General features: G+C 42.1%; 1 protein-coding gene across 1 annotated transcript in view; it reads left to right on the forward strand.

Annotated features, from left to right (window-relative positions):
* plxdc2b (plexin domain containing 2b) overlaps positions 1-25,518 on the forward strand; it is a 430,770-nt gene that overhangs the window by 294,282 nt on the left and 110,970 nt on the right. Inside the window, exon 8 of the mRNA XM_060824983.1 lies at positions 24,084-24,179. Coding sequence (XP_060680966.1) covers positions 24,084-24,179 — 96 coding nt within the window. The remainder of the gene's footprint in view (positions 1-24,083; positions 24,180-25,518) is intronic.

A 25,518-nucleotide genomic window follows, 5' to 3' on the forward strand; every position in this document is an offset into this window, starting at 1 on the left:
TTACTTGGGGAATATCCACTATACACCAAAATAGACAAATAGCAAAGTTACAATCTGGGCTACCTGTTTAAAAATGTTTTGAGGAGTCTGGCCTAGTCCATAACAGTCCCCATAACTAAAAGGTAGAACATTTGTGAACATGATCAACTTTGCATCAGTAGTTAGTAAGAGAAAAGCAACCACCTCAGAATGAAGTTGGCTTTTTGACATATATTTATTGTCTGGACACTGTAATATTTACATACCTTGGTGATCATAGCTAAGGTACTCCGATATTGCTATTATCATGGTTATTATTAGTCCTCCAACTGATTACTTATAGGCACTGAATTTAACGTGAGTTTTATTTCAAAAGTATTTCCATAAACCTATTTCTGTCAAACAGAAGTGCAAGTTGCACTAATAAAATTCTGCATGAAGTGGGTTTCGTAAAACATATGTAGGTTCACAGCTTATATCATATATTCAGATTCCTGCAGCCTCTTTGCTTTGAGACAGTCACCTCCCTGTTTTCTCTTGGCCTTCAAATCCTATCTAGAAACTTTGCAAAAAGAAGTATGAACACAAAATAGCAGAGCAAAGAGGAAGGTCACTTGGCCCATCAAGTCTATATCAGCTCATTTGCAGAACAGCACAGTTGGCCCAAGCCTATTGTCCTGGAATTCTTCTTCAACTTAAAATATTTATCTAGTCCTTTTTAAAGGCTGTGAACAAAGTCAGATTTGGCATGTATCAGGTAAAGCATTAATAATCCCTAACTTGAAACTGTGTAAAAATTGCTTTCCTCGTGTTTCATCTGATTCTTTTGCTTTTGCTGTCTATCAGTAAAACTATAACCCTCACCTCCAGAATAAATCTGGTGAAGCTTTCCTGTACTGTCTTTAAACGTTCGTGTTCTTCCACAAGGGGAGAGTTCAACTGGGGAAGGCCAGTGTTTTTTTAAGACTCACTGGCTTTTATACTTGGCCTCTACTTGTGAACCCAGTTTCTATATATTTTAGTAGGGTTTTATCATCTTAATAGATTGGTTTGGCCACACCCAAATCTCCTCTTTTACCCCATTAAACTTGTGCTATTTTGTAAGTATAACCTCTTCCCAGGCATTTGATGCAAGACCTTTCTGTATTGAATATCACCTTCCCTGTTATTCCCTATGGCAATGTCTTCCTGAAATCCATTACTATTTTTCTCACTATTTGCTGCAACGATCCTGCATAAATGTTTAAAAGACAGGACATGTCGATGTACGAGATTGTTTTCCCTTGAAGAGGTGACTAAAGTGTTGGTTGGGGAATTTCTATCAATTCTATAGTTTTTAAATAATTTCCCTCCAATTGTTAACTAAAGTTGATGCTTAGAGAAGGGCAACTTTTTAAAGGGTTGGGAGAATGGGTGAACAACGGGAGCCTGAGAGTATAGATAATGAACAGCTGAAGATCTTGATCTACTCAGCCAGTGGACCAAGAAATGGCCAGTGGAGTTTAATGTAACTCAATGTAATGTGTTGAAGTTTTGTAAAATAGACCAGGGCAGGACTTTCATGGTTAGTGGGAGGACCTTGGTGAGTGGTGTCGAACAGAGAAACCTAGGGTGCAGATGCGTGGTTCACAGGTAGACAGGGTGATGAAGAAGTTATTTGGTATGCCTGCCTTCATAAGTCAGAGCATTGACTTACAGGAGTTAGGGTGTCATTGTTACGGCTGTACAAGACATTGGTAAAGCCACATTTAGAGCACTGCACACAATTCTGGTCGCCCTCCTATAGGAAGGGTGTTATTAAACTGGAAACGGAACAAAAAATATTTACAAGGATGTTACCAAGACTGGGGGATTTGAGTTATAAGGAGAGATTGGATAGGCCGGGACTATTTTTTTCTAGAGTGGCGGATGCTGAGGGATTTATAAAATATAGAGGTTTATAAAATCACGAGGGACATAGATAAGGTGAACAGCCAAAGTCTTTTCAACAGGGTGGTGGAGTCCAAAACTAGACGGCGTAGGTTTAAGGTGAGAAGGGAAAACTTTAAAAGGAACCTGAGGGATCACTTTTTCGCAGAGGGTGGTGCATGTACGGAACAAGCTGCCAGAGGAAATGACAGAGATGAGTACAATTCCATTGCATAGACATTTGGACAGGTACATGGATAGGGAGGTTTAGAGGGATATGAACCAAATGGGACTAGCTCAGTTTAGGAAAACGGGTCAACATGGATGAGTTGGGTCGACGGGTCTGTATCTGTGCTGTGTGACTGTATGACACAATCAGCATGTGACAATGGTGTCCCACATGGATTTGTATTTAATTAGTCATTTAGAAATCAATTTTTTTCAAAAGTTCTTCTATGAGAAAATACCAACAACAAATAGTATTACAGTTGAGTAAAGGTAACGACAAAAACGCGAGGGAGGAGCTGGCCAGGATTGATTGGAAGGAGAGCCCAGCAGGGGAAGATGGTGCAGCAACAATGGCTGGAGTTTCTGCAGTCAGTTCAGGAGGCACAGGAGGAATTCATCCCAATGAAGAAGATACATACTAAGGGGACAACAAGGCAACCATAGCTGATAAGGGAAGTCAGAGGACAGGATGAAAGAAAAAGCATGTAATGTGGTGAAGCTTAGTTTAAAGCCAGTGAATTGGGAACCTTTAAAAACCAGCCGAGGATAACTTTAAAAAAAGGGGAGGGAAGATGAAATAAGACATTGAGTTAGGTAATAATATAAAAGAAAATTGCAATTTTTTCTTCAGATATCTAAAAGTTAAGAGAGAGACAAGGGTTGACATTGGACTGTTACAGGGTCATAGAATGTACAGACTCATCGGTCCAACTCGTCCATGCTGACCAGATCTCCTAACCTAATTCAGTCCCATTTGCCAGCACTTGGCCTATATCCTCAAAACCCTTCCTATTCATATAACTCTCCAGATGCCTTTTAAATGTTGTCTTTGTACCAGCCTCCACCACTTCCTCTGGCAGCTCATTCCATACACGCACCGCCTTCTGTGTGAAAACGTTGCCCCTCAGGTATCTTTTATATCTTTCCCCTCTCACCCTAAACTTATGCCCTCTAGTTCTGGACTCCCCAACCCCTGGGAAAAAACCTTGTCTATTTATCCTAACCACGCCCTTCATGATTTTATAAATCTCTATAAGGTCACCCCTCAGCCTCTAATGCGCCAGAGAAAACAGCCCCAGCCTGTTCAGCCTCTCCCTATAGCTCAAATCCTCAACCCTGGAAACATCCTTGTAAATCTTTTCTGAACCCTTTCAAATTTCACAACATTTTTCCAATAGGAAGGAGACCAGAATTGCACGCAATATTCCAACAGTGGCCTAACCAATGTCCTGTACAGCTGCAACATGACCTCTCAACTCCTGCACTCAGTACTCTGACCAATAAAGGAAAGTATACCAAATGTGTTTTCTGCTATCCTATCTATCTGAGACTCTACTTTCAAGGAGCTATGAACCTGCACTCCAAGGTCTCTTTGTTCAGAAGCACTCCCCAGGACCTTACCATTAAGTGTTTAAGTCCTGCTCTGATTTGCTTTTCCAAAATGTAGCACCTCACATTTTTCTAAGTTGAGCTCTATCTGCCATTCCTCAGCCCATTGGTCCATCTGATCAAGATCCCATTGTACTCTGAGGTAACCTTCTTCACTGTCCACTACACCTCCAATTTTGGTGTCATCTGCAAACTTACTAACTATACCTCCTATGTTCACATCCAAATCATTAATATAAGTGATGAAAGTAGAGCACCGATCCTTTTGTCACTCCACTGGTCACAGGCCTCCAGTCTGAAAAACAATCCTCCACCACCACCCTCTGTTTTCTACATTTGAGCCAGTTCTGTGTCCAAATGGCTAGTTCTCCCTGTATTCCATAAGATATAACATTGCTAACCAGTCTTCGATGGTGAACCTTGTTGAACACCTTACTAAAGTCCATGTAGACTAGGTCCATGGTCTGCCCTCATCAATCCTCTTTATTACTTCTTCAAAGAACTCTCAATCAAGTCTGCGAGACACAATTTCCCACGAACAAAGCCTTGTTGACTATCCCTAATCAGTCCTTGCCTTTCCACATACATGTAAATCCTGTCCCTCAGGATTCCTCCCAACAACTTGCCCACCACTGATGTCAGGCTCACCGGCCTATAGTTCCCTGGCTTTTCCTTACCACCGCTTAAATAGTGGCACCACGTTAGCCAACCTCCCGTCTTCCGGCACCTCACCTGTGACTATCGATGATACAAATATCTCAGCAAGAGGCCCAGCAATCACTTCCCTAGCTTCCCACAGAATTCTAGGGTACACCTGATCAGGTCCTGGGGATTTATCCACTTTTATGCATTTCAAGACATCCAACACTTCCTCCTCTGTAATATGGGTATTTTTCAAGATGTCACCATCTATTTTCACATTCTATATCTTCATTGTCCTTCTCCTCAGTAAACACTGATGCAAAATACTCAGTTAGTATCTCGCCCATCTCCTGCTGCTCTACACATGGATTGCCTTGCTGATCTTTGAGGGGCCCTATTCTCTCCCTTTTGTCCTTAATATGTTTGTAAAAACCCTTTGGATTCTCCTTAACTCTAATTGGCCAAATCTATCTCATGTCCCCTTTTTGCCCTCCTGATTTCCCTCTTAAGTATACACCTGCTACCTTTATACTCTAAGGATTCAATCGATGTTTGCTGTCTATACTTGTCATATGCTACGTTCTTTTTCTTAACCAAACCCTCAATTTCTTTAGTCATCCAGCATTCTCTATACCTACCAGCCTTTCCTTTCACCCTGACAGGAATATACTTTCTCTGGACTCTCCTTATCTCATTTTTGAAGGCTTCCCATTTTCCAGCCGTCCCTTTACCTGCGAACATCTGCCCCCAATCAGCTTTTGAAAGTTCTTGCCTAATACCATCAAAATTAGCCTTCTTCCAAATTAGAACTTCCAACTTTTAGATCCAGTCTATCCTTTTCCATCACTGTTTTAAAGCTAATAGAATTATGGTCGCTGGCCCCAAAGTGCTCCCCCACTGACACCTGTTGGAAAAAGAGGCTGGAGAAGTATTAATGGGGATCAAAGAAATGCCAGAGGAACTGAATAGACACTTTGCTTGACACTTGAAGACACCAGCATCTACCAGAAGCTCAAGAGAATCAGGGACAGAGGTGAGTGTAATGGACATCTCTAAAGCGAAAGTGCTAGGGAAGTGCAAGGTCTGAATGTGGATACATCACTTGGACTTGGATGGACACCTCAGAGTTCTGAAGGATGTAGCTGAGGAGATTGTAGAGGCAATGGTAGTGATCTTTCAGGAATTACTAGAGTCAAGAAGGATCCCAGACTGCTGGAAAATAGCTAGTGTAACATCCTGTTTAAGAAGTGAGGGAGGCAGAAGATGTGAAATTTTAGGTCATTTTAAAATCCATTTTTAAGGATGCGATTGCAGAGTACTTGGACATGCATGGTAAAATAGGTCCGAGTCAACATGGATTCGTCAGGGGGAGGCCATGCCTTACAAATCTGTTAGAAATCTTTGAGGAGGTAATGAGCAGATTAGACAAAGGAGAGACAGTAGATGTGACCTATTTGGATTTCCAGAAGGCCTTTGACAAGGTGCTGCACAGGAGGCTGTAAAATAAAGAAAGAGCCCATGATGTTAGGGGCAGGATACTGGCATGGATAGAGGATTGACTGGCAGTAGGCAGAGAGTGGGGATAACGGGGTCTCTTTCATAACGGCAGTGAAAAGAAGTCTTTCTCACAGAACTGTTGGCCCTGGAGTAAATTTTTTCTCATTGTCAGCTTCACCACAAAATGTAGTTTTCCACTTGCTATTCCTGCTGAGATGGACAAACTCAACATTGAATTTTGTTCAGTGCTTCTTGAAATCAAAGTGAAAAATTTAATCAGACTCTGTTACATTCGGGCTCAAGTGATTTTATTAGCTTTTGAGGAGGCTAGGTTAGGTTGAGCTTCAACAGTGCTGAACCTCTCCCTGCTGTTGCACATTCCCTGCTCAAGTGCCCATTTGTCTATTGGCCCAACCTCACACAGTGCTAGGATCCCTATTGCCATGCAGCAGACAGAATGATACATGAGTGACAGAGTTCGAAGTGTAGGTGGTTATGTGATATTCTACCATGGCTTCAGTCAGGAACTTCACAAAAGCAGTTTGCACACAATGAACTTCTGCAAACAATTCATCAATTTCATATACTTCAAGATGTGACCAATAATTGTAAGATGAATGCTAAATTTTCTGAATGCTGAAGATGATGGATGCGAATAGAAGTCCCAGTATTACTTTGGATGCCGATAAGGAATTTTCAAAATGCATTCTGAACAGACAGATGAAGTCTTATAATGTTCCCCCAAACAATGGCATTTCCAATGATGCAGTATGCAACATTGTTGAGACCAATTCAAGAGTGAGGCTTGAAACCTCTGTTGTACATGTGTCTGAAATGGTTCATACTGGATTGAGTACAGTATGAACTACTCGTTGAGTGATGTCACAGGGACTTGGTTAAAGCTGTAGAAGCACCAGAAGCTAGTGTGGCCCGAACAGTCTCTGTCGAAATGGAGAACAAATCCGTAAGACCTGTAAATAATAAACTTCCTGTTGTTTACTCAACAAGACTCTTAGGGTTAGGTCAATATCCTCATCCAGGCTATACCACTTCAAACTTGAAGGAACCTACACATAGCACAGTGAACAGTGATGACCATCTCTACTTCGAAATGATGCCAACTGAGATCAACTTGCCTTTGGACTAAAACAGAGGGAAAACAAGCTGTTGACCCAGAAGACATCAAGAGAAACTACTGATTTCTGATGACAGCAAGCTCCACCAACCTTATGGCAGCACTCAACACAGAAGGGCTCTATTTTGCTCTCTACAGCTGCTGCCAGACCTGCTAAGTTTCTCCAACACTTGTGTTTTTGCGACAGAAAAAGACCAGTTTATTACAGGTAATCTTACAGAGAAGTGATTTGATCTCTCCCAGTCACTGGGAGATATTTGGAAAAGGGAAGGCAGAAAGAAACTTATGACTCAGCAAGAACCAACTCAACAGAATTAATGAACAGAGATTAACTATGCAGGTGTGTGTGTGTGTGTGTGTGTGTGTGTAGTAACATCACATGCTTAATAAGAAATATTATTTCTTATTAAGTACAAAAACCATGGGCCCATACTCACTAAGGTAAATTGGGGAATTTTAAATATATTATAACAAAATCTTGAACTTTCATGACAGGGCTTGATTTTCAGCACACTACCCCAGTGAGTCACGATAAGTGGTAATCAGACAATGGAAGCAGCTACAAATTAATTCAGTTTGCATCCAACACACCACAGTGAATCACCGTGTACTCCAAATTCAAGTCTGCCATTTGGACTGAGAGGAAGGGAAAATATCAATTTAGAGCTGAAAATGTGTTGCTAGAAAAGCATGGTAGGTCAGGCAGCGTCCAAGGAGCAGGAGAATCGACATTTCGGGCATGAGCCCTTCTTCAGAAATGAGGAGAGTGTGCCAAGCAGGCTAAGCTAAAAGGTAGGGAGGAGGGACTTGGGGAGGGGCGTTGGAAATGCAATAGGTGGAAGGAGGTTAAGGTGAGGGTGATAGGCCAGAGTCGGGGTGGGGGCGGAGAGGTCAGGAAGAAGATTGAAGGTTAGGAAGGTGGTGCTGAGTTCGAGGGTTGGGACTGAGACAAGGTGGGGGGAGGGGGAATGAGGAAACTGGAGAAATCTGAGTTCATCCCTTATGGTTGGAGGGTTCCTAGGTGGAAGATGAGGCGCTCTTCCTCCAGCCGTCATGTTGCTATGGTCTGGTGATGGAGGAGTCCAAGGACCTGCATGTCCAAGGTGGAGTGGGAGGGGGAGTTGAAGTGTTGAGCCACGGGGTGGTTGGATTGGTTGGTCCTGGTATCCCAGAGGTCTTCTCTGAAATGTTCTGCAAGTAGGCGGCATGTCTCCCCAATATAGAAGAGGCCACATCAGGTGCAGTGGATGCAGTAAATGATGTGTGTGGAGATGCAGGTGAATTTGTGGTGTATATGAAAGGATCCCTTGGGGCCTTGGAGGGAGGTAAGGGGGGAGGTGTGGGCACAAGTTTTGCATTTCTTGCATTTGCAGGAGAAGGTGCCGGGAGTGGAGGTTGGGTTGGTGGGGGGTGTGGACCTGACAAGGGAGTCAAGGAGGGAGTGGACTTTTCAGAATGCTGATAAGGGAGGGGATGGAAATATATGCCTGGTGGTGGGGTCCGTTTGGATGTGACGGAAATTACGACGGATGATGTGATGTATATGGAGGTTGGTGGGGTGGTAAGTGAGGACCAGTGGGGTTTTGTCCTGGTGGCGATTGGAGGGGAGGGGCTCAAAGGTGGAGGAGCGGGAAGTGGAGAAGATGCGGTGGAGAGCATCATCGAATACGTCTGGGGGGAAATTGCGATCTTTGAAGAAGGAGGCCATCTGGGTTGTACGGTATTGGAATTGGTCCTCCTGGGAGCAGATGCGGCAGAGACGAAGGAATTGAGAATATGGGATGGCGTTTTTACAGGGGGCAGGGTGGGAGGAGGTGTAGTCTAGGTAGCTGTGGGAGTCAGTCGGTTCATAGTAAATGTCTGTGTTGAGGGCGTGTCGTGGGCGGCACGGTGGCACAGTGGTTGGCACTGCTGTCTCACAGCGCCTGAGACCCGGGTTCAATTCCCGACTCAGGCGACTGACTGTGTGGAGTTTGCACGTTCTCCCCGTGTCTGCGTGGGTTTCCTCACTGTGCGGGTCAGGTGAATTGGCCATGCAAAATTGCCCGTAGTGTTAGGTAAGGGGTAAATGTAGGGGTATGGGTGGGTTGCGCTTCGGCGGGTCGGTGTGGACTTGTTGGGCCGAAGGGCCTGTTTCCACACTGTAAGTAATCTAATCTAATCTAATCTTGATACGGTCATCCGAGATCTGCAACTTCCCCCCAGACATGATCGACGATGCTCTCCACCACATCTCCTCCACTTCCCGCTCCTCCACCCTTGAGCCCCGCCCCTCCAATCGCCACCAGGACAGAACCCCACTGGTCCTCAGCTGCCACTCCACCAACCTCCATATACATTATATCATCCGTCGACATTTCCGCCACCTCCAAACGGACCCCACCACCAGAGATATATTTCCCTCCCCTCTCCTATCAGCATTCCAAAAAGACCATTCCCACCATGACTCCCTTGTCAGGTCCACACCCCCCACCAACCCAACCTCCACTCCCGGCACCTTCCCCTGCAACCGCAAGAAATGCAAAACTTGCGCCCACACCTCCACCCTTACTTCCCTCCAAGGCCCCAAGGGATCCTTCCATATCCACCACAAATTCACCTGTACCTCCACACACATCATTTACTGCATCCGCTGCACCTGATGTGGCCTCCTCTATATTGGGGAGACAGGCCGCCTACTTGTGGAATGTTTCAGAGAACACCTCTGGGATACCCGCACCAACCAACCCAACCACCCCGTGGCTCAACACTTCAACTCCCCCTCCCACTCCACCTTGGACATGCAGGTCCTTGGACTCCTCCATCGCCAGCCCATAGCAACTCGACGGCTGGAGGAAGAGCGCCTCATCTTCCACCTAGGTACCCTCCAACCACAAGGGATGAACTCAGATTTCTCCAGTTTCCTCATTGCCCCTCCCCCCACCTTGTCTCAGTCCCAACCCTCGAATTTAGCACTGCTTTTCTAACCTGCAATCTTCTTCCTGACCTCTCTGCCCCCACCCCCACTCCGGCCTATCACCCTCACCTTAACGTCCTACCACCTATTGCATTTCCAACGCCCCTCCCCCAAGTCCCTCCTCCCTACCTTTTATCTTAGCCTGCTTGGCACACTCTCCTCATTCCTGAAGAAGGTCTTATGCCCGAAACGTCGATTCTCCTGCTCCTTGGATGCTGCCTGACCTGCTGCGCTTTTCCAGCAACACATTTTCAGCTCTGATCTCCAGCATCTGCAGTCCTCACTTTCAGTACCCATTTATCTAACCTCCCACCCTCCAAAGAAGAATCCCCAATTACAACAAAGGATATCACATCAAGCAAAAGTAAATCTCCATGGTACACAATTAACAAAGTGAAGAAGCTGGTTTTACCAATAATTCAATCTCTGAGAGAATTGGATAAAGTCCACAAAATTCAAGAAATTGGAATAACATACCAATCTACTTCAGCACAGATTTGCAGGTGGAATGAGAATCAAATTCCATTAACATAAGTTAAAGATATAGTGTACACATATCCACAGAAACAAACACTAGAGGAGACAAGCAATGCGCAAAGATCCAAGCTTTCACAAAGAAAAAAAGGCCTCCTCTAACTATCTACACTACAGCAGTAAAGAAGAAGCATATTTTCCTGAAATCCTGCACAAATCAATTATAAAAGGTTAAAAACCATTGTATTCAAGACATAATTATGGTCCTCAGACCACCAGGATGACAATCCAAATAAATAAATACTAAACTTCAAGTTCTTTCAAGTCCTACGTGAACATACAACCAGAACATGAATTGCTGGAGAGATTCAGCAGGTCTGACAGTATCTGTGGAGGGAACGCAGTGTTAATATTTCAGGACTAGTGATCCTCCCTCAGAACTGATTGTAGCTGGGAAAAGGTTGGTATATATGCTGAAGATGGAGTGATAGGGGAATTGAAGACAGAGACCAGAGATAGAGGACAGCAGTTATGCACATAAAAGGACAGATGGTGCTGAGCTGAGGAGAAAGAAAAGCTGATAATAGTGACCATTAGTGAAATAACTCCACAGGGGCTGGTATCACCCACCTTTATTTCCGTATGAACAGTCCTTGACTTTAATACTGCCTCATTCAGAGTCGGATACCAAAGTGTCAATATCTCTGACACACCCCTTTATCTCTGTCAGCCAAGACTCACTGATCAGACCAGATTAACAGCCCCAATCAGGGAACTCCTATTCTAGGAGGTCCACCTGGCTGATCTTGTTAGAGTTCCTGCAATTAGGAGGCAGAAATGGGTTGGCTGTGATGAAAGTAATGTATGTCATGTCCGGGTCAAGGGTATGGAAGAAGGTATTCAGGTCCTAAAATTATTGAACTTTAAATCAATTATTTTAGAGCCCGCAAACTGTCCTTCATGTCTTTTACCACCCGCCACTCCCTGTCCTCGGCATAGATTCCACCTCTTTCCTAGCTACAATTTGTTCTGAAGAAAAGTCACTGGACCCGAAACATTAATTAGAGTGTATGAATATTGCAAAACTTACATTTGAATCTTTAGCTTTTACTTTTTAAACTTCTGTAAATCCTTGTTGATAAAGTATTCTTTCACTGCATTTTCCAGTCTTATGTGCTATTACACAGGAGCAACCTTCAACATGAGGGGAGTGGGCTATGTATGATATTGCATAATTTTATGCTTACTTTGTTGAATTACAATATAACTGTGCAAGATAAAAATTAATTCAATTAAGCAGTAAAGTCAAATGTGTAACCCTTGGCAACGGTATGGTAAAGCAATCTAAACAGTGTCTGCACAGAGCCGATGGTTGCCACAGGAACATGATGCATTTTATTCAATGTATTTTCCTGGCAGCTCTCAAGCCCCGAAGTGAGTCTTGTCAGTTGAAAATAGCGCGACCAATTGATGAGAGGTACTGTGATGATTTGTAATCGTTCTTAATGACATTCTTGACACTTTGAAGAATGATTTATTTACTACCAGTGATTAGAACCGATGTTGTGCTGTTCTTCACAGGTGCCATCAATAATGATTTCACACACAAAAGTGAAAAAGTAAACTCTTAATCATCCTGACCTGTTCTCAATCAGCAGGACCAAACTCACAATTCATTCGGTGGCAACTTACTACTAAATAGCAGTGTTTCATAGATCAATTCCATTTGCTGAGAATGAGCCAATTATGCCCAGGAAAGTATTATTCTTGATGAAAGGTCACAAACCAGAATTTAATGAAACCCTCTCAAGTGGGAACCATTACAGTCAAGGCTGTTGAATTGCATGGGTGGAGTGCCCACAGCAGGAAGATGGAAAGATTGAAGCTAGGCAGCGTCACAAAGTGGTCAACAAACTGATTCAGTCAAATTCTGTATCTCTGAATCAAAGTTTATGCTGCCTTCCAAATGAAGTATATAGAGATCCTGTTTTGGAATCCCATGAGTTAAAAGCTGCTGGTTTTCAGGCAGCACAGCAGACTCTCAGTGAGAATGCTATCTTCCATTCATAACAGTGCACTGTGGGAGTGTGAGGAGAGGGAAGGTAAAGTTCAGTCAAGCAGGAGGGGGAGGTCTGATGAAGAGCAGAGCCTTTCAGTACTGAGGGGCGCCAGCAGGATCAGTCCATTCTTGGCAACCAGTAACAGAGTGGCAGTGGCCAAGATGGGAATTATCCATGCAGAGCTGCTCCAGCTGAATGTTAGAGAGAGTGTACACAGGAAGACAACACATGCTGCAGAGCCTCCCATTCCCAGCTCTCCGACAGCAACAAGAGGGAGTTTCCTCGACAGGAGAGAAGATGCTACATTACCAACTGGAGCAGCAGCAAGGGAGGGGAAAGGGTTCTGTCACTACCAGAATCTTCAGGACTGGATGAACTTCCTTTAAATGTCAAAGAGGCAGCACTGAGAAGGCTCCATCTTTCTGTTTCATCAGGGAGCCAGATGCCAATTGTAAACCAGAATGCAGGGTGAGCCATATCCTGTGGGAGTGGATGGCCACCTCATCCCCATGTGCTCAAACTTACCACTCACTCAACTTCTGTGCCTCCAAGCAGAGGGGCCCCAGTGGCCTGGGGAATATCCCAGGTAGTGACACCCACCCACCAACACTTATGGGAGGTGACCAATGTGCTGTTTGAGAGTTGAATCCATCCAAACCTAAACAAATCCCAGGATCCAAGCTGTGAGGCTGCTCGGATTTGAACACTCAGTCATTTAGGCAGGGTAGGATTGATAGTACACATGTGGCATAAAACCTCCATTGAACCAGGCGACATCACTCATCAACAAAAAGAGATTCTATTCTATCAACATTGAAGTAACAAATGACCACAGAAAGTGGATTCTGAAGGTCTGTGTGCAAATTGCAGACACCAGCTGTGAGGCATATGGATGTTCTCACAGCCACCGCTTCAGGGCTGGTGCCTTGTGTCAGAGGTTATCCACTCCATTCCTGCTTAATGACACCATGAACCTTCGCAGTGAGGCAGAGGAATAGCACAGTGCAAGGCACAGCTCCACTATTGAGCAGGCAGGAGTGCTGCAGATGTGAGTCCATTGCTTTGACCATACCAGTTCTGCAGTATGATCCAGTGTGAGTCCCACAGATCATCATTGTCATCTACAGTTCACACAATTTGGCACAGCAAATGAGAAAAACCTTTAACACAGAGAATGTGTGGGGGGTGGGGGGTGACAGTACTCTTATTGGATGAGGAGGATGGTGAAGAGGGGACCTTACTAACAAGCGTACCACATGATTTGCTTGCAGCAGGGATTGGGGAATGCAAGTACACATCAGGGAGGCCTGCAGAAACCTGATTCTTGAAACTTGAAACTCTTCTGGCATCCGTCCCTCACGTGACACACAGCTTCTTTCCACCATCAAGAGCCATCTAATATGTGTTAGTTCTGATCGATTAGTCCAGCCTCTGATTTCACCACGTTCCATTACACAAGGAGGGCCACATTCCAGCGGGAACCTGCCACATTTCCATTGAAGGATTCATGGGTTCCAGAAGGTATTCTTAAAATATTGTTGTTTAATGAAGAATATGAGGGATATCTCAAACACGTCTTAATCAGAAATAAGCAACAATATCTGACGTCAAAGATTTAATTGGCTGTGCCACTGAGGTGCGTCAAAGTGTTTGCTTGTGCTGTGATGAGATCTGTGTGCTGAGCTTGGAGACAAGGTCCTGATATGCTGTAACCCCCAGTGAAGGTAACAGCTGTCCTCTGGTTGTCTAATGTCTGCGTGACCCTAGCAATCAGACACACCCTGCACTGGTGTAGAAGCCTCAACTGTGGCCACTTTTGGCAGGAGGCGTAAAGATCACTATCAAACTGAGCAGATAGATCCTGTCCACCCTCAGACTACCTTGAGTCGAGGCTTCCAGATCTCTAAAGCTGGAGAGATCTCTGGAGTTCTGCAGGCTTCTCCATGCATGTTAGTCTCCTTCTGCTTTAATGAGGTAGCAATGCACTTGGAAGCACACTGCTCATGTCATGTTTGGCTACTGTTACAGTGAGTTCAGGATCACAGAAAGGCTTTTCAGCCAGGTGTGTGCCCATTCACTGGTTTGCTGAATCTTCCTGTCTGTGAAGGTTGCCATGTTTTCATGGAGGAAGCCATGTGTACACATGCCTCAGCAATCACAAAAACTCATGACTCCATCAACCCCTAACATATCTGCACAATACTCCAGGCAATTCTGCCAGGTTCTCCGTAAAGGTAAACTAGCCGCCAGGACCTGATGGCCTGCATACAAGGCTTTTAAAAAACACTCCTACATATATATACACACACACACACACACACACACACTCCCATACTCACACATGCACCCCCTCACAGACTTAAGACACTCTACAGTCACTATACACACATATACACATTCTCTCTCTCACTCACAACCCCCAACCCAGACCGACAGGCACACACACACAGACAGACACAAAGACCCTCATGCACACACATATTTTGTGGGGTGAATTTGTATTTGCAGAGTTACATTGTATTTTACTCAAAAACTGCATGAATTCATGTAAAACTCTTGTTATCTCACTTTTTAGAATAGAATCAATCTAAACATCATGGCATAGACAGAGAACACAGGGGACTAATGCCTTCAATATATTGTCTAGCTAACACCAATTGTTACAGTTAACCTGAGAATGCAACTTTAAAAAAAAGGATTTATGATTTACACATGAAGGAAGTGAAACTATCATGGTATTCGAACAGATGAAAGATTCAACTGACAATCAAGGTATTTTTCAATGTATAATTTCAGTTACATCACACCGTAAATTCTTGCCTTACAATTGTGTCCTCCGCTATTACCTGGTGAAGGAGCGGTGCTCCGAAAGCTAGTGTGCTTCCAATTAAACCTGTTGGACTATAACCTGGCGTTGTGTGATTTTTAACTAAAAATCGACAGCTATTCATTTGTTGTAGGGAGACAATACCTTCCCAATTTTCGCTGAGACAAATTCATTTTTAATGTTTGGTTCCTTTCGTTTAACTTTGTTTTCTATTACTTCTGCTCTCACTGTCAGTGCAATGCCTGAATGGTTTGTGTGTAACTATGGAAGTTGGAAGAACTAATTAAAGCACGTTGCTTCCAGACAACATAATTCTTTACTTATGAGGCACCAGCCAACGTTATACTCTGTCAGAATGCAAAAACACACTAGTGATCTGCTGCTGGAAATATTGAGCAGGTCAGGCAGTACCTATAAATGGAAATCAGAATATAATGGTGACAATGTCGACGTAAATAGTGTACCTTGAACAGGTTGGCATGCCACACAGAATGGAAAGACCCAGCCAATTGTGATGTGAGCAGGAATCATATGGCGAGGCAGGAAGTCAGGATGGCAATCTCCATGGTATCTGCTGACTGTGCTGGTGCTGGCATCACTCTTAAACAACAACTTAGTCTAGTTTTTAAATACCCTTTCACTGCTTGTCTGATAACAGCACAGTGAAGGACAGGAAAGTTCCTCAACTTAACCCTATGGGTGTCTCTGTGTGGATCTGCGCCTTCCAAATTCAAAACTAGCCTCCAGCACCTGCAGAAACACTGAACATTTTAAGAAACAAAATCCAAAGTGAGAAGACGACAGGAGGAGATTTGATCTAGGAATTCAAAACCATGAGATTTCTGAACAGAATAATTGGAAAGAAATTGGTCAACTGATTAAAGGATCAAAAATAAGAGAGCAGTTTTAAGGTAATTGGCAAAAAAAAAAGCAAAATTGATAAGAGTAAAGCTTTTTTACACAGCAAGTAGTTAAGTCTGGGAATATGGTGGAGGTTTGTTCAATTGAGGCATTCCAAAGAGAATTAGACTGCAATTTAAAACAAAACACCATACAGGGTTGTGGAAAAAAAGGAGAGAGAACGGTACTAAGTAAAATGTGAATTCAGAGAGTCAACCCAGACACAGTGGACCAAATAGTCTCTTTCTGCAAAGTAACAATTCTGTGATTCAACAAAATGAGCCAACTTTATGTTATATTATGGTAGATTAAAGGAAGCAGCAATAGTGTCAATGAAACTAATCATTACTTATGTAGCAGTGATGAAATCCGGACACTAGTCAGTCTGCTACATGAATGTGTACATTAGTGATAAAATGAACCAACACTTGGTTATAAACATATGTGAAATAAATTAAGTAAGAAGGTAGAATTTTGTTTTTCAATATGATATATTTGAGAAAATCAGTATATTTGGTGGATTCCATAATGATAATTGCAGTTTTTTCTCCTAATTTGCTATTTGATGTGATCATGGATGACTGGATAACAGGAGTACAATAACAATAGCTACTTCCATTTAACTATTGATGAAAACATTTTTCTCAATGCCTTTCATCTTGTATTCATTAGGACATTCATAAAGGTGCCAATGGAAGGGGAAATGATATTTTGTACCGTATGAGATAGAGTGCTGATCAGTAGAGACATTGCCATGGAAAATATACCAGTTGGATGATAACTGACAGTTAACTGCCAAGTTTTACATTTATGTTGGGCAGTTTGAGTTCAGTTGGTCAAGATATTATCCAAAGGAATAAATGACTGTTACCTATTTTGTTTAGTTGAAACTGAAACTAATTACATTTATGTTTATGTATTTATATTAATATACTCTCATATAACACATTTAATATAATGGCCCAGATATTCCTTCAGGAAGTTAGTTATTGCTGAAGCTTGGCCGATGTCCCAGTGGTTTGATGTGGGCTTCATAACCGTAGACATTGCTCTTATGCCCCCCTTCCTGACCGTTCAACCTCATTATCTACACATTAACCTTTTATATCTCTGCATGCCCCTTCATATTTCATATGCCATCCTATGCCCCATCAATGCAATTGTATATCCTCAGGTCTCCATGCCCCTCTCATTTTCCCATGCTCCTCCATTTCTCCTCATGCCCCCATTCTGCCTCCATGTCACCATGTATCCTCATAGTAACTCACCCAATATTCATTATAGACAAACCATGATAAATTTAAAAATAGCATTAAAAGAATAAGCTTCTAACAATCTAATAACACTGTTACATTCAGACATTTCATAACAAAAAAACTCTATAAAACCATTCAGAAATGTTGATTCCCTTAAGTGATCAATCTATTATTTCAAAAATCCCTAATCCATTTACTTCAAAGGCAGATAATCCTTTATTGGCTTTTTTAATAGCTGTCAGTCAAAATGTAAATATCTCTCCACCATCCTGTCCCACTTTTACTCACCACCCCAAGTGGTGGGTAGGCAGCAGGTGATCCACATGCAGGGTGTTATGACCTCCTCCATCTTCAAACAGCATAGGGCTTGCGATCTAGCCTTCGGTTACTTTAAAAGAAAACTTTGGGTGGGATTGGCGAGGAAATCCTGCATTGGGGAAGAAACTGCCTCCAGGTTCTATTCTTGTAGAAAAGGATTGTTATTAGTAGTGGTTGTCTTTGAAAATCAGCTGCTAATGATTCTTTTTTGGGCTCTACTGTTAAGTTCATTGCTCATCACCACTTGTATTAGATTAGATTAGATTCCTCACAGTGTAGAAACAAGCCCTTCAGCCCAACAAGTCCCCACCGACCCTCCGAAGAGTAACCCACCCAGACCCATTTCCCTCTGTCTAATGCACCTAACACTATGGGACAATTTAGAATGGCCAATCCACCTGACCTGCACATCTTTGGATTGTGGGAGGAAACCGGAGCACCCGGAGGAAACCCACGCAGACACCGGGAGAATGTGCAAACTCCACACAGTCAGTCGCCCAAGGCTGGAATCGAGCCTGGGTCCCTGGCGCTGTGAGGCAGCAGTGCTAACCATGGAGCTACCATGCCACCCTATTAATGGATGCACCGGAGCCGTGGATGACAGAAAGAATTGCATAAATATTATAAATTTGAATGAAAAGGCAAGATTATAATCTAATCTATGTGCAATGGTGGAATAGACCATAGAGGAATTCTTCAAAAGTGTGTTTCCCTCCTGATAGACCTACCTGTAGTTTAATTGAGATCATGAACTGCCAAGACATTACATGACTGCAATACAGTAATGAACAATGTGAGTCATGATGCTTAATTGTAATATGATCAAATGGGACAAGCTTGTTGAGCCAGCTGCTATATTTTTCTTCATCAGTTTTCTACAAAGATAGGTGACTAAAATGAGTAACCATTGATTAATGTAATAAATAACAGCACATCAATACTTGATCAAAGCAAAGATTAGGTTTGATTTTTCATCTGGAACAGTGGTCAGGAAATAAAATTGCACTGTAATATATGATATATTATCAAGCTGCTACTATTATATTTTGCAAAACTAATGGTTACTTTGAAGATACGCACACAGAGGCAACTTCCATACTGCTTCAAAGAGGAGTTTGAAGGATGACCTATTATTAGTTGCTTTTGGCAGCAAAGTCAAAGAGCTCTTGTAATCTGTAGATATTGACTAGGAAACAACCACCCGAGAGGATGAAATGCCACCTATCTAATTAATAATGTTTCCACAGTTTGCATTTTGATTCTACAACTTTTACTTGAAAAGTAAATTAAGTACAACCAATGTATTCTGCTCAATATATGGAAGAGAGACTCCTGAGTTTTGGGAAAAATAGAAAATTGGCTGGAAAGGATTAGTGTAAAAAACCTTTGAAATTCATATGTAAGAATTGCAAGCTCCTCAAATCCAGCTGATAGATGAACTTACTCTTACTCTGATGCCTGACAAAAATACATAATCTTGAGGTTCCAAGTTCTAAAGTCAGCCTAGTTTATAAAGAAAGATTTTTTAGAAAAGCTAGAGTATTTATGTCAAAATATGTGATAAAATAAATAACTTTTTCCAATTAATTTCATAAATAGTGTGATCAATTTGGTTAAGATTGCTGTTAAAAGACTGCTGTTTGGTTAAGATTGAAACACAAGATTTTAATCAAGTTTAAAACAAAATAATGTTTACTCTACAAAATCGGACATAAAATTCAATAAATGCTACCTTAGATAACCACCTCTAATCTAAAAACCAGAATCAACATTAACATGAATTAATAGTGCAAGATAGCAGACGATGACATATCCCTCCTAGATCGTCTTAACGCCTTCTATGCTCACTTTGAGCAGAAGTTCAGTGGAGAGCAAACACCTATTCCCACAAATCCTGACAAACCTATCCCAGCAGCCACTGCATCAGAGATCAGATCAGTTTTCCTTCGTATGAATCCAAAAAAAGTGATGGGACCAGACGGAGTACCAGGCCGTGCACTCAGAGCATGCACTGATCAACTGGCGGAGGTCTTCTCGGGCATCTTCAACCTTTCCCTCCAACAGGTCACTGTCCCTGCCATTTCAAGAGGACCAACATTATCCCTGTGCCAAAGAAAACTCATGCAGCATGTCTCAATGACTACCACTTAGTGGCCCTAACTTCAGTTGTCATGAAGTGCTTTGAAAGGCTGGTCATGGCATTAATCAACTCCAGCCTCCCCACTACTCTTGACCCACACCAAATTGCCTATCAGACCAACAGATCCACATCAGATGCCATCACTTGCCCTTCACTTCTCCCTAGAACACCTTGACACCAAGAACAGCTACATAGGAATCCTATTCATTGACTACAGTTCACCCTTCAACATTATTATCCCCTCAAGGCTGATTAGTAAACTTAGTGATCTCGGACTAAACCCCACTCTTTATAACTGGATCCTCAGTTTCCAGACCGACAGGCCACAATCAGTGAAGATTGGGGACAATATTTCATCCTCAATAATACTCAACACTGAAGCCCTCAGAGGTCCGTACTTAGCCCCCTACTGTACTCACTGTATACCCATTACTGTGTTGCCAAATACCAGATTGATGCCATTTACAAGTTCAATGATGACACCACCATTGTCGGTCGAATCTCAGATGGCAACGAAACATACTTCAGACGGGAGGTGGAAGACCTGGAAAAATGGTGCACTGAGAACAACCTAGCTCTCAATGCCAGCAAAACCAAGGAATGCATTATTGACTTTCGCTGGGATGATGTTACACATTAACAACACAGAGGTGGAGTGAGTGGAGAGTGTCAAGCTCCTGGGAGTGGTCATCCGCAACAATCTTTCTTGGACTCTTCATGTGGACGCACTGATTACAAAGGCTCAACAATGTCTATTTTTCTTCGACAACTGAGGAAATTTGGCATGACAGCGAATACCCTTGCCAACTTTTATGGGTGCACCATCGAGAGTGTTCTGTCTGGATGTATCACTACCTGGTATGGCAACTGTACCATTCAAGATCAGAGACGGTTACAGAGAGTGGTGAACTCAGCCCTGACAATCACAAAGGCCAGCCTCCCATCTATAGAATCCATCTACCAGGCCTGCTGTCAAGGAAAGGCTGCCGGCATTCTCAAAGGTCCATCTCACCCTGGTGATGTCTTTCTACAACCTGTACCATCGGGAAGAATGTATAGAAGCCTGAACACATGCACCAACCAGTTTTGTAACAGTTTCTAACCTACTGTTGTTAGAATACGGAATGGACTCTCAAACTCTTAACATTCGCCTGTACCTATGCTTTTGTGTTTACTGCTGTTTAACTATTATTTACTTATCTATGCTACTTAACTATGTGATCTCACAAGTCAAAGCTTTTTATTGTGCCTCAGTACATGTGACAATAAATAAATTCAATTCAAAATTCAATTAAATAACGGACAATTTGCAGTTGATTATGCATTAAGTGGCAAGTAGGACAGATTTCATGAAATGGCTCAGCAGTCTACTCGTCATTTATCATCAATCTCAGTCACATCTTTTAGAACTTTGTCTTCCTCATGAAAAAACATAAGCTCCTTTTATTCCAGGATTTCATATGATCTTAAGCCAAGAGCAGTGCATCACCAACATGAGTTCTATGGATATGTTCAGTTTCCCACCAAAAATGGCACAAGTCTGCAGAACCGGCTGAACTTTGCTTATACTGGTCTGGATGACATTGATCTATCAGCGTATTCTTGAAATACCAGAAACGGTTGCAGAAAGTATATCTTTGCTTATCCTTAGTTTCTGCATCTAATCTCTGCTTTTTCCTGAATCTACCATCTATTAATGAGTTTTGAGGGTTCTTTGTTTTGTATGATTTAACCACATTCAGACCTCCCAGAATTTATGGTTTCCAATCTCAGTTTCAGTTTTGTTAGAAACTGGGGTGTTAATTTCATTCCTCATTCTCCAGATTTCCCTCTTCAGTCTCCCATTCCAGGATGTGACTCAAAAATGTATGCTTTGAAGCTACAGATATCATCACAAGAGAATATTTAGATATAATGTTTTGTACTAACATTGTGCTGAATGGGATATTTTGAACAGATCTTGTAACATGAAACTAGACATCCACGAGGTGCTGTGAGCTATTAGCATGATCAGAATGATAGTGATTAACAGTCTGAAACCTCATGGCCTGGGATATCACTAATGCTACTATTACCTCAAGTTGGGAAATCAAGTTGGGAATGAAGTGTGGGAGGACATGCCAGGAGCAACACCAGGCATATCTAAAAGTATGGTGTCAACCTTTTGAAGCTACAACCACAGTACTGTTAATATATTAAACTTTAGAAGAAGCATATATAAAACAGAGCTAAAAGCTCCCCCGGTGAAAGAACCAAATCTAAGATAAGCCATCCTGCCACATCCCATCATGATTAAAGAGCCGAGTGGATGATAATCCATCTTGGCCTCCTCTGAAAGCCCCCAGAATTGCCAGTCTGTATCTTTTAGTTACAGCGAGATGGAAAAATTTAATTCGTCTGCATCTGCAGCAGTCTTGCTATTCACTGCAGTCAAAACTCACCGTAAACCTGAAGAAAATGAGTTTGTATTTCCAGTAACAGTTTAACTGTAAGCTATGACCTTAAATTAATGGGTCAGAGTTGTGTCTCCTACCAGCTAATGAAAACACTGGGAAAAAGATGATTAAAGCAAAACATTGACCGCAGAAACATCATACCAATCATTTCACAATGGTACCTGGGAAAAAAGACCACTGAACTGTCTTTCCAGTCCCTCCTCTCCGTTCATAACCCATTTTACCCTGTGTGTTTGTCTGTTTGTGTGAATTTAAAGAGGAGTTTATAAGGGGACTGGAGTTTTAATTAGAAGTGTTATACGGTCTATAACTGTTTCCCTACCTAGAGTCTAATTACTTGTCACAAACAGTCATTCTTGTTTAGTATAGAAACTTGGTTCATGCTTTCCCTCAACTTGAGTGTGAAACTCAGGTTAATTTGAAAACTATGTGTAATTTTTCAAATCCATGACTTTGTAACGATTCTGGAAAAAGAAGGGCTTGATTCCTAGTGCAATACAGCAGTGAGTCTGAACAACACCACAAAAACATTAAGGTTTATGTGGAATTCATGTTTTGAAAAGGTGATGCAGCAATACCTTCCTTAAAGCAACTGGGGATGGGGAATAAAGGCTGGCCCTACCAATGGTATACTTCCCAAAATTAATTTCAAAAATGACACTGATCAAAAATTGCCAGGGGCTTTTCTTGGTTTCTTAGTTAATATTTCCCCCTCATTCAAGCTGCATTATTGAAACAGATCAGTAGTTCACTTATTATGTTTCTGGGGTATTCCGATGAGCAACTTAACTGTTGTATTTCTCCAAGTTGCAATAGAAAATACATCTTGTTCTTGTAAAAATGTTATTTGTAAAAGTTCTTATTTTAACACCATTCATGTATGTTAGGCATGCCTATATATCTAGGGATGACTGCAGTCAAGGTGACTTTAGCCTGAATATAGCAGACCTTCATAGTTTTATTCTTTATTTTATTTTTGATGTTAATATTTATTTTTTTGTATGAATAAAGACCCTTTAAGCTGCTTTGCATTCAATGAAAGAACAACATGTTTTGATTATTTTAGTCCTGCCCATAAGATGGAAGGCATCAAAGAAGAAATCATGTATTTTGCAGCTACTTTTAATTCTTCAAGAGCAATTATCTGCTTTAAACATTTGGGGGATTTTAGTTCTGTAAAATTGGTGTATGCTTGAAAATCATAACATGCTATCCAAGCATCTAAACATAGCAGTGGAAGGTATTATATTCCTGAACTACTAACAGCTTAAGTGTAAAAAGATTAGATTAGATTAGATTACTTACAGTGTGGAAACAGGCCCTTCGGCCCAACAAGTCCACACCGACCCGCCGAAGCGCAATCCACCCATACCCCTACATTTATCCCTTACCTAACACTATGGGCAATTTAGCATGGCCAATTCACCTGACCCGCACATCTTTGGACTGTGGGAGGAAACCGGAGCACCCGGAGGAAACCCACGCAGACACGGGGAGAACGTGCAAACTCCACACAGTCAGTCGCCTGAGGCGGGAATTGAACCCAGGTCCCTGGCGCTGTGAGGCAGCAGTGCTAACCACTGTGCCACCGTGCCGCCCAAATGATATAATGATCATTATTGTAAAATAAAACTGCAAACACATCAATGCAGAACTATAAAAGCAAAATGCTGCAGGTCCTAGAAATCTGAAATGTAGCCAGAAAGTGCTAGAGAAACACAGCAGATCTGGCAGCCACTCGGGGCTGAGAGTCGCAAAGTTAAGTTTCAAATTGCAAGAGTCTTTAGATTTGAAAAGTTCAATCTGCTTCTCTTTTCACAGATGCTGCAGGATCAGCTAAGTTTCCCCATTATTTTCTGGGTTTATTCATTATTAATGCAGAGCTCTAATCTTTTCAATATTACATTCTGTATTACAGATGTTCGCAGGAGGACAATTTACGAATACCACCGAGTTGAATTACAGGTGGCAAAAGTCACCAACATGTCGGCTGTTGAAATCATCCCTCTCGCCAGTGAGTATTAATTAGTCAATCCTACCTTCATTCAACTTCCAGCAGTGTAAAATTGTTTGTGTTTCAAGCATATATTGGAGGAATGCACCAAAGTGGATGTGTCCAGTTAGTTTCTATTTGTTCTTGCAACACTGGCAAGGTGATAGATATTGCTCCTCTGTAGTTGCCCTGAGGTGATGGTAGTGGGCTTTCATCTTGAACACTGCTGTTCTTGTCTTCATACCATTGGCATGATTACATTAAATAATGATTTACAGGATTTTGACCAGCGCTGAGGAAGGAACATTACATATTCATATCAAGATTTTGTGTGTACCTTCAAAGGGAAGCTAAAAACGATGGTAGAAATTTGGGACTGAGGGGTTTTATTAAAATAAGGTTGGTGAAATGCTGGAATGTATCCCATACACAACATACACTGTGTGAATTTAATGGAAGTGGCAGGCATCTTGCTGAACTGCTGGAGAGCCTGCTGGTCTGTTCCTGGGATACGAAGATGTCAAAGAAAGCTCAGAGCAGTTTTGCCAAGAATGTGAGGCATCAATTCCCTGAAGAGAATACAAAAATGAAGACAGTTGGAACCTAGAAGTTTAAAAAGTAATCTAATTAAGATTTCCAAAATGATGAAAAATTTTGTTGTATAGGGAAAAGATACTAACCTCTGATGAGTGGTTATTATCTAAATTTCATAGATTCAAGAGTATTGGTAAAAGATCTAGAGCCGTGACAAGGAGACTTATGTTTTCACTCAGAGAGTTATTGGGATCTGGAACACTCTAAAAGGCATTGTGTATTCCAAAAGTAATTTTAAAAGCAAGTTGGATAGATAATAAAGGAATTTGGATGTGTATATATAGGGAGGAATTGTGGGGATACTAGCATTAGATATTGTGGACCAATGAGTTCATCTGTGCTGCTACCTGTTTTAATTCTGTGAAATATGAACAGCAGTACCAAACCCAGAGAAAAGAAATCCACAACAAATTTCAGGAAGGATCAGTCTTACACAAGTGCTTGCTGCCTATTTCCTGTTTGTTTATGTTCTTATGGTAAATCCCCAAACAGCTACAGTAAACTAGGAACATAGGAACAGCAGGAGACCATCCAGCTCCTTGACTCTACTCTGCCATTCAGTAAGATCATGGCTAATCTATGGCCTAACTGCCTATGCCTACCATGGGTCCATATCCCTTGAGTCAAGAGTATGTTGCTGGAAAGCACAGCAGAGCAGGCAGCATCTGAGGAGCAGGAGAATTGATGTTTCGGGCATAAGCCCTTCATCGGGAAGGGCTTATGCCTGAAACATCGATTTTCATGCTCCTCAGATGCTGCCTGACCT

This window comes from Hemiscyllium ocellatum, chromosome 5 (assembly GCF_020745735.1).
Source record: "Hemiscyllium ocellatum isolate sHemOce1 chromosome 5, sHemOce1.pat.X.cur, whole genome shotgun sequence".
In the NCBI taxonomy this organism is placed as follows: Eukaryota; Metazoa; Chordata; class Chondrichthyes; order Orectolobiformes; family Hemiscylliidae; genus Hemiscyllium; species Hemiscyllium ocellatum.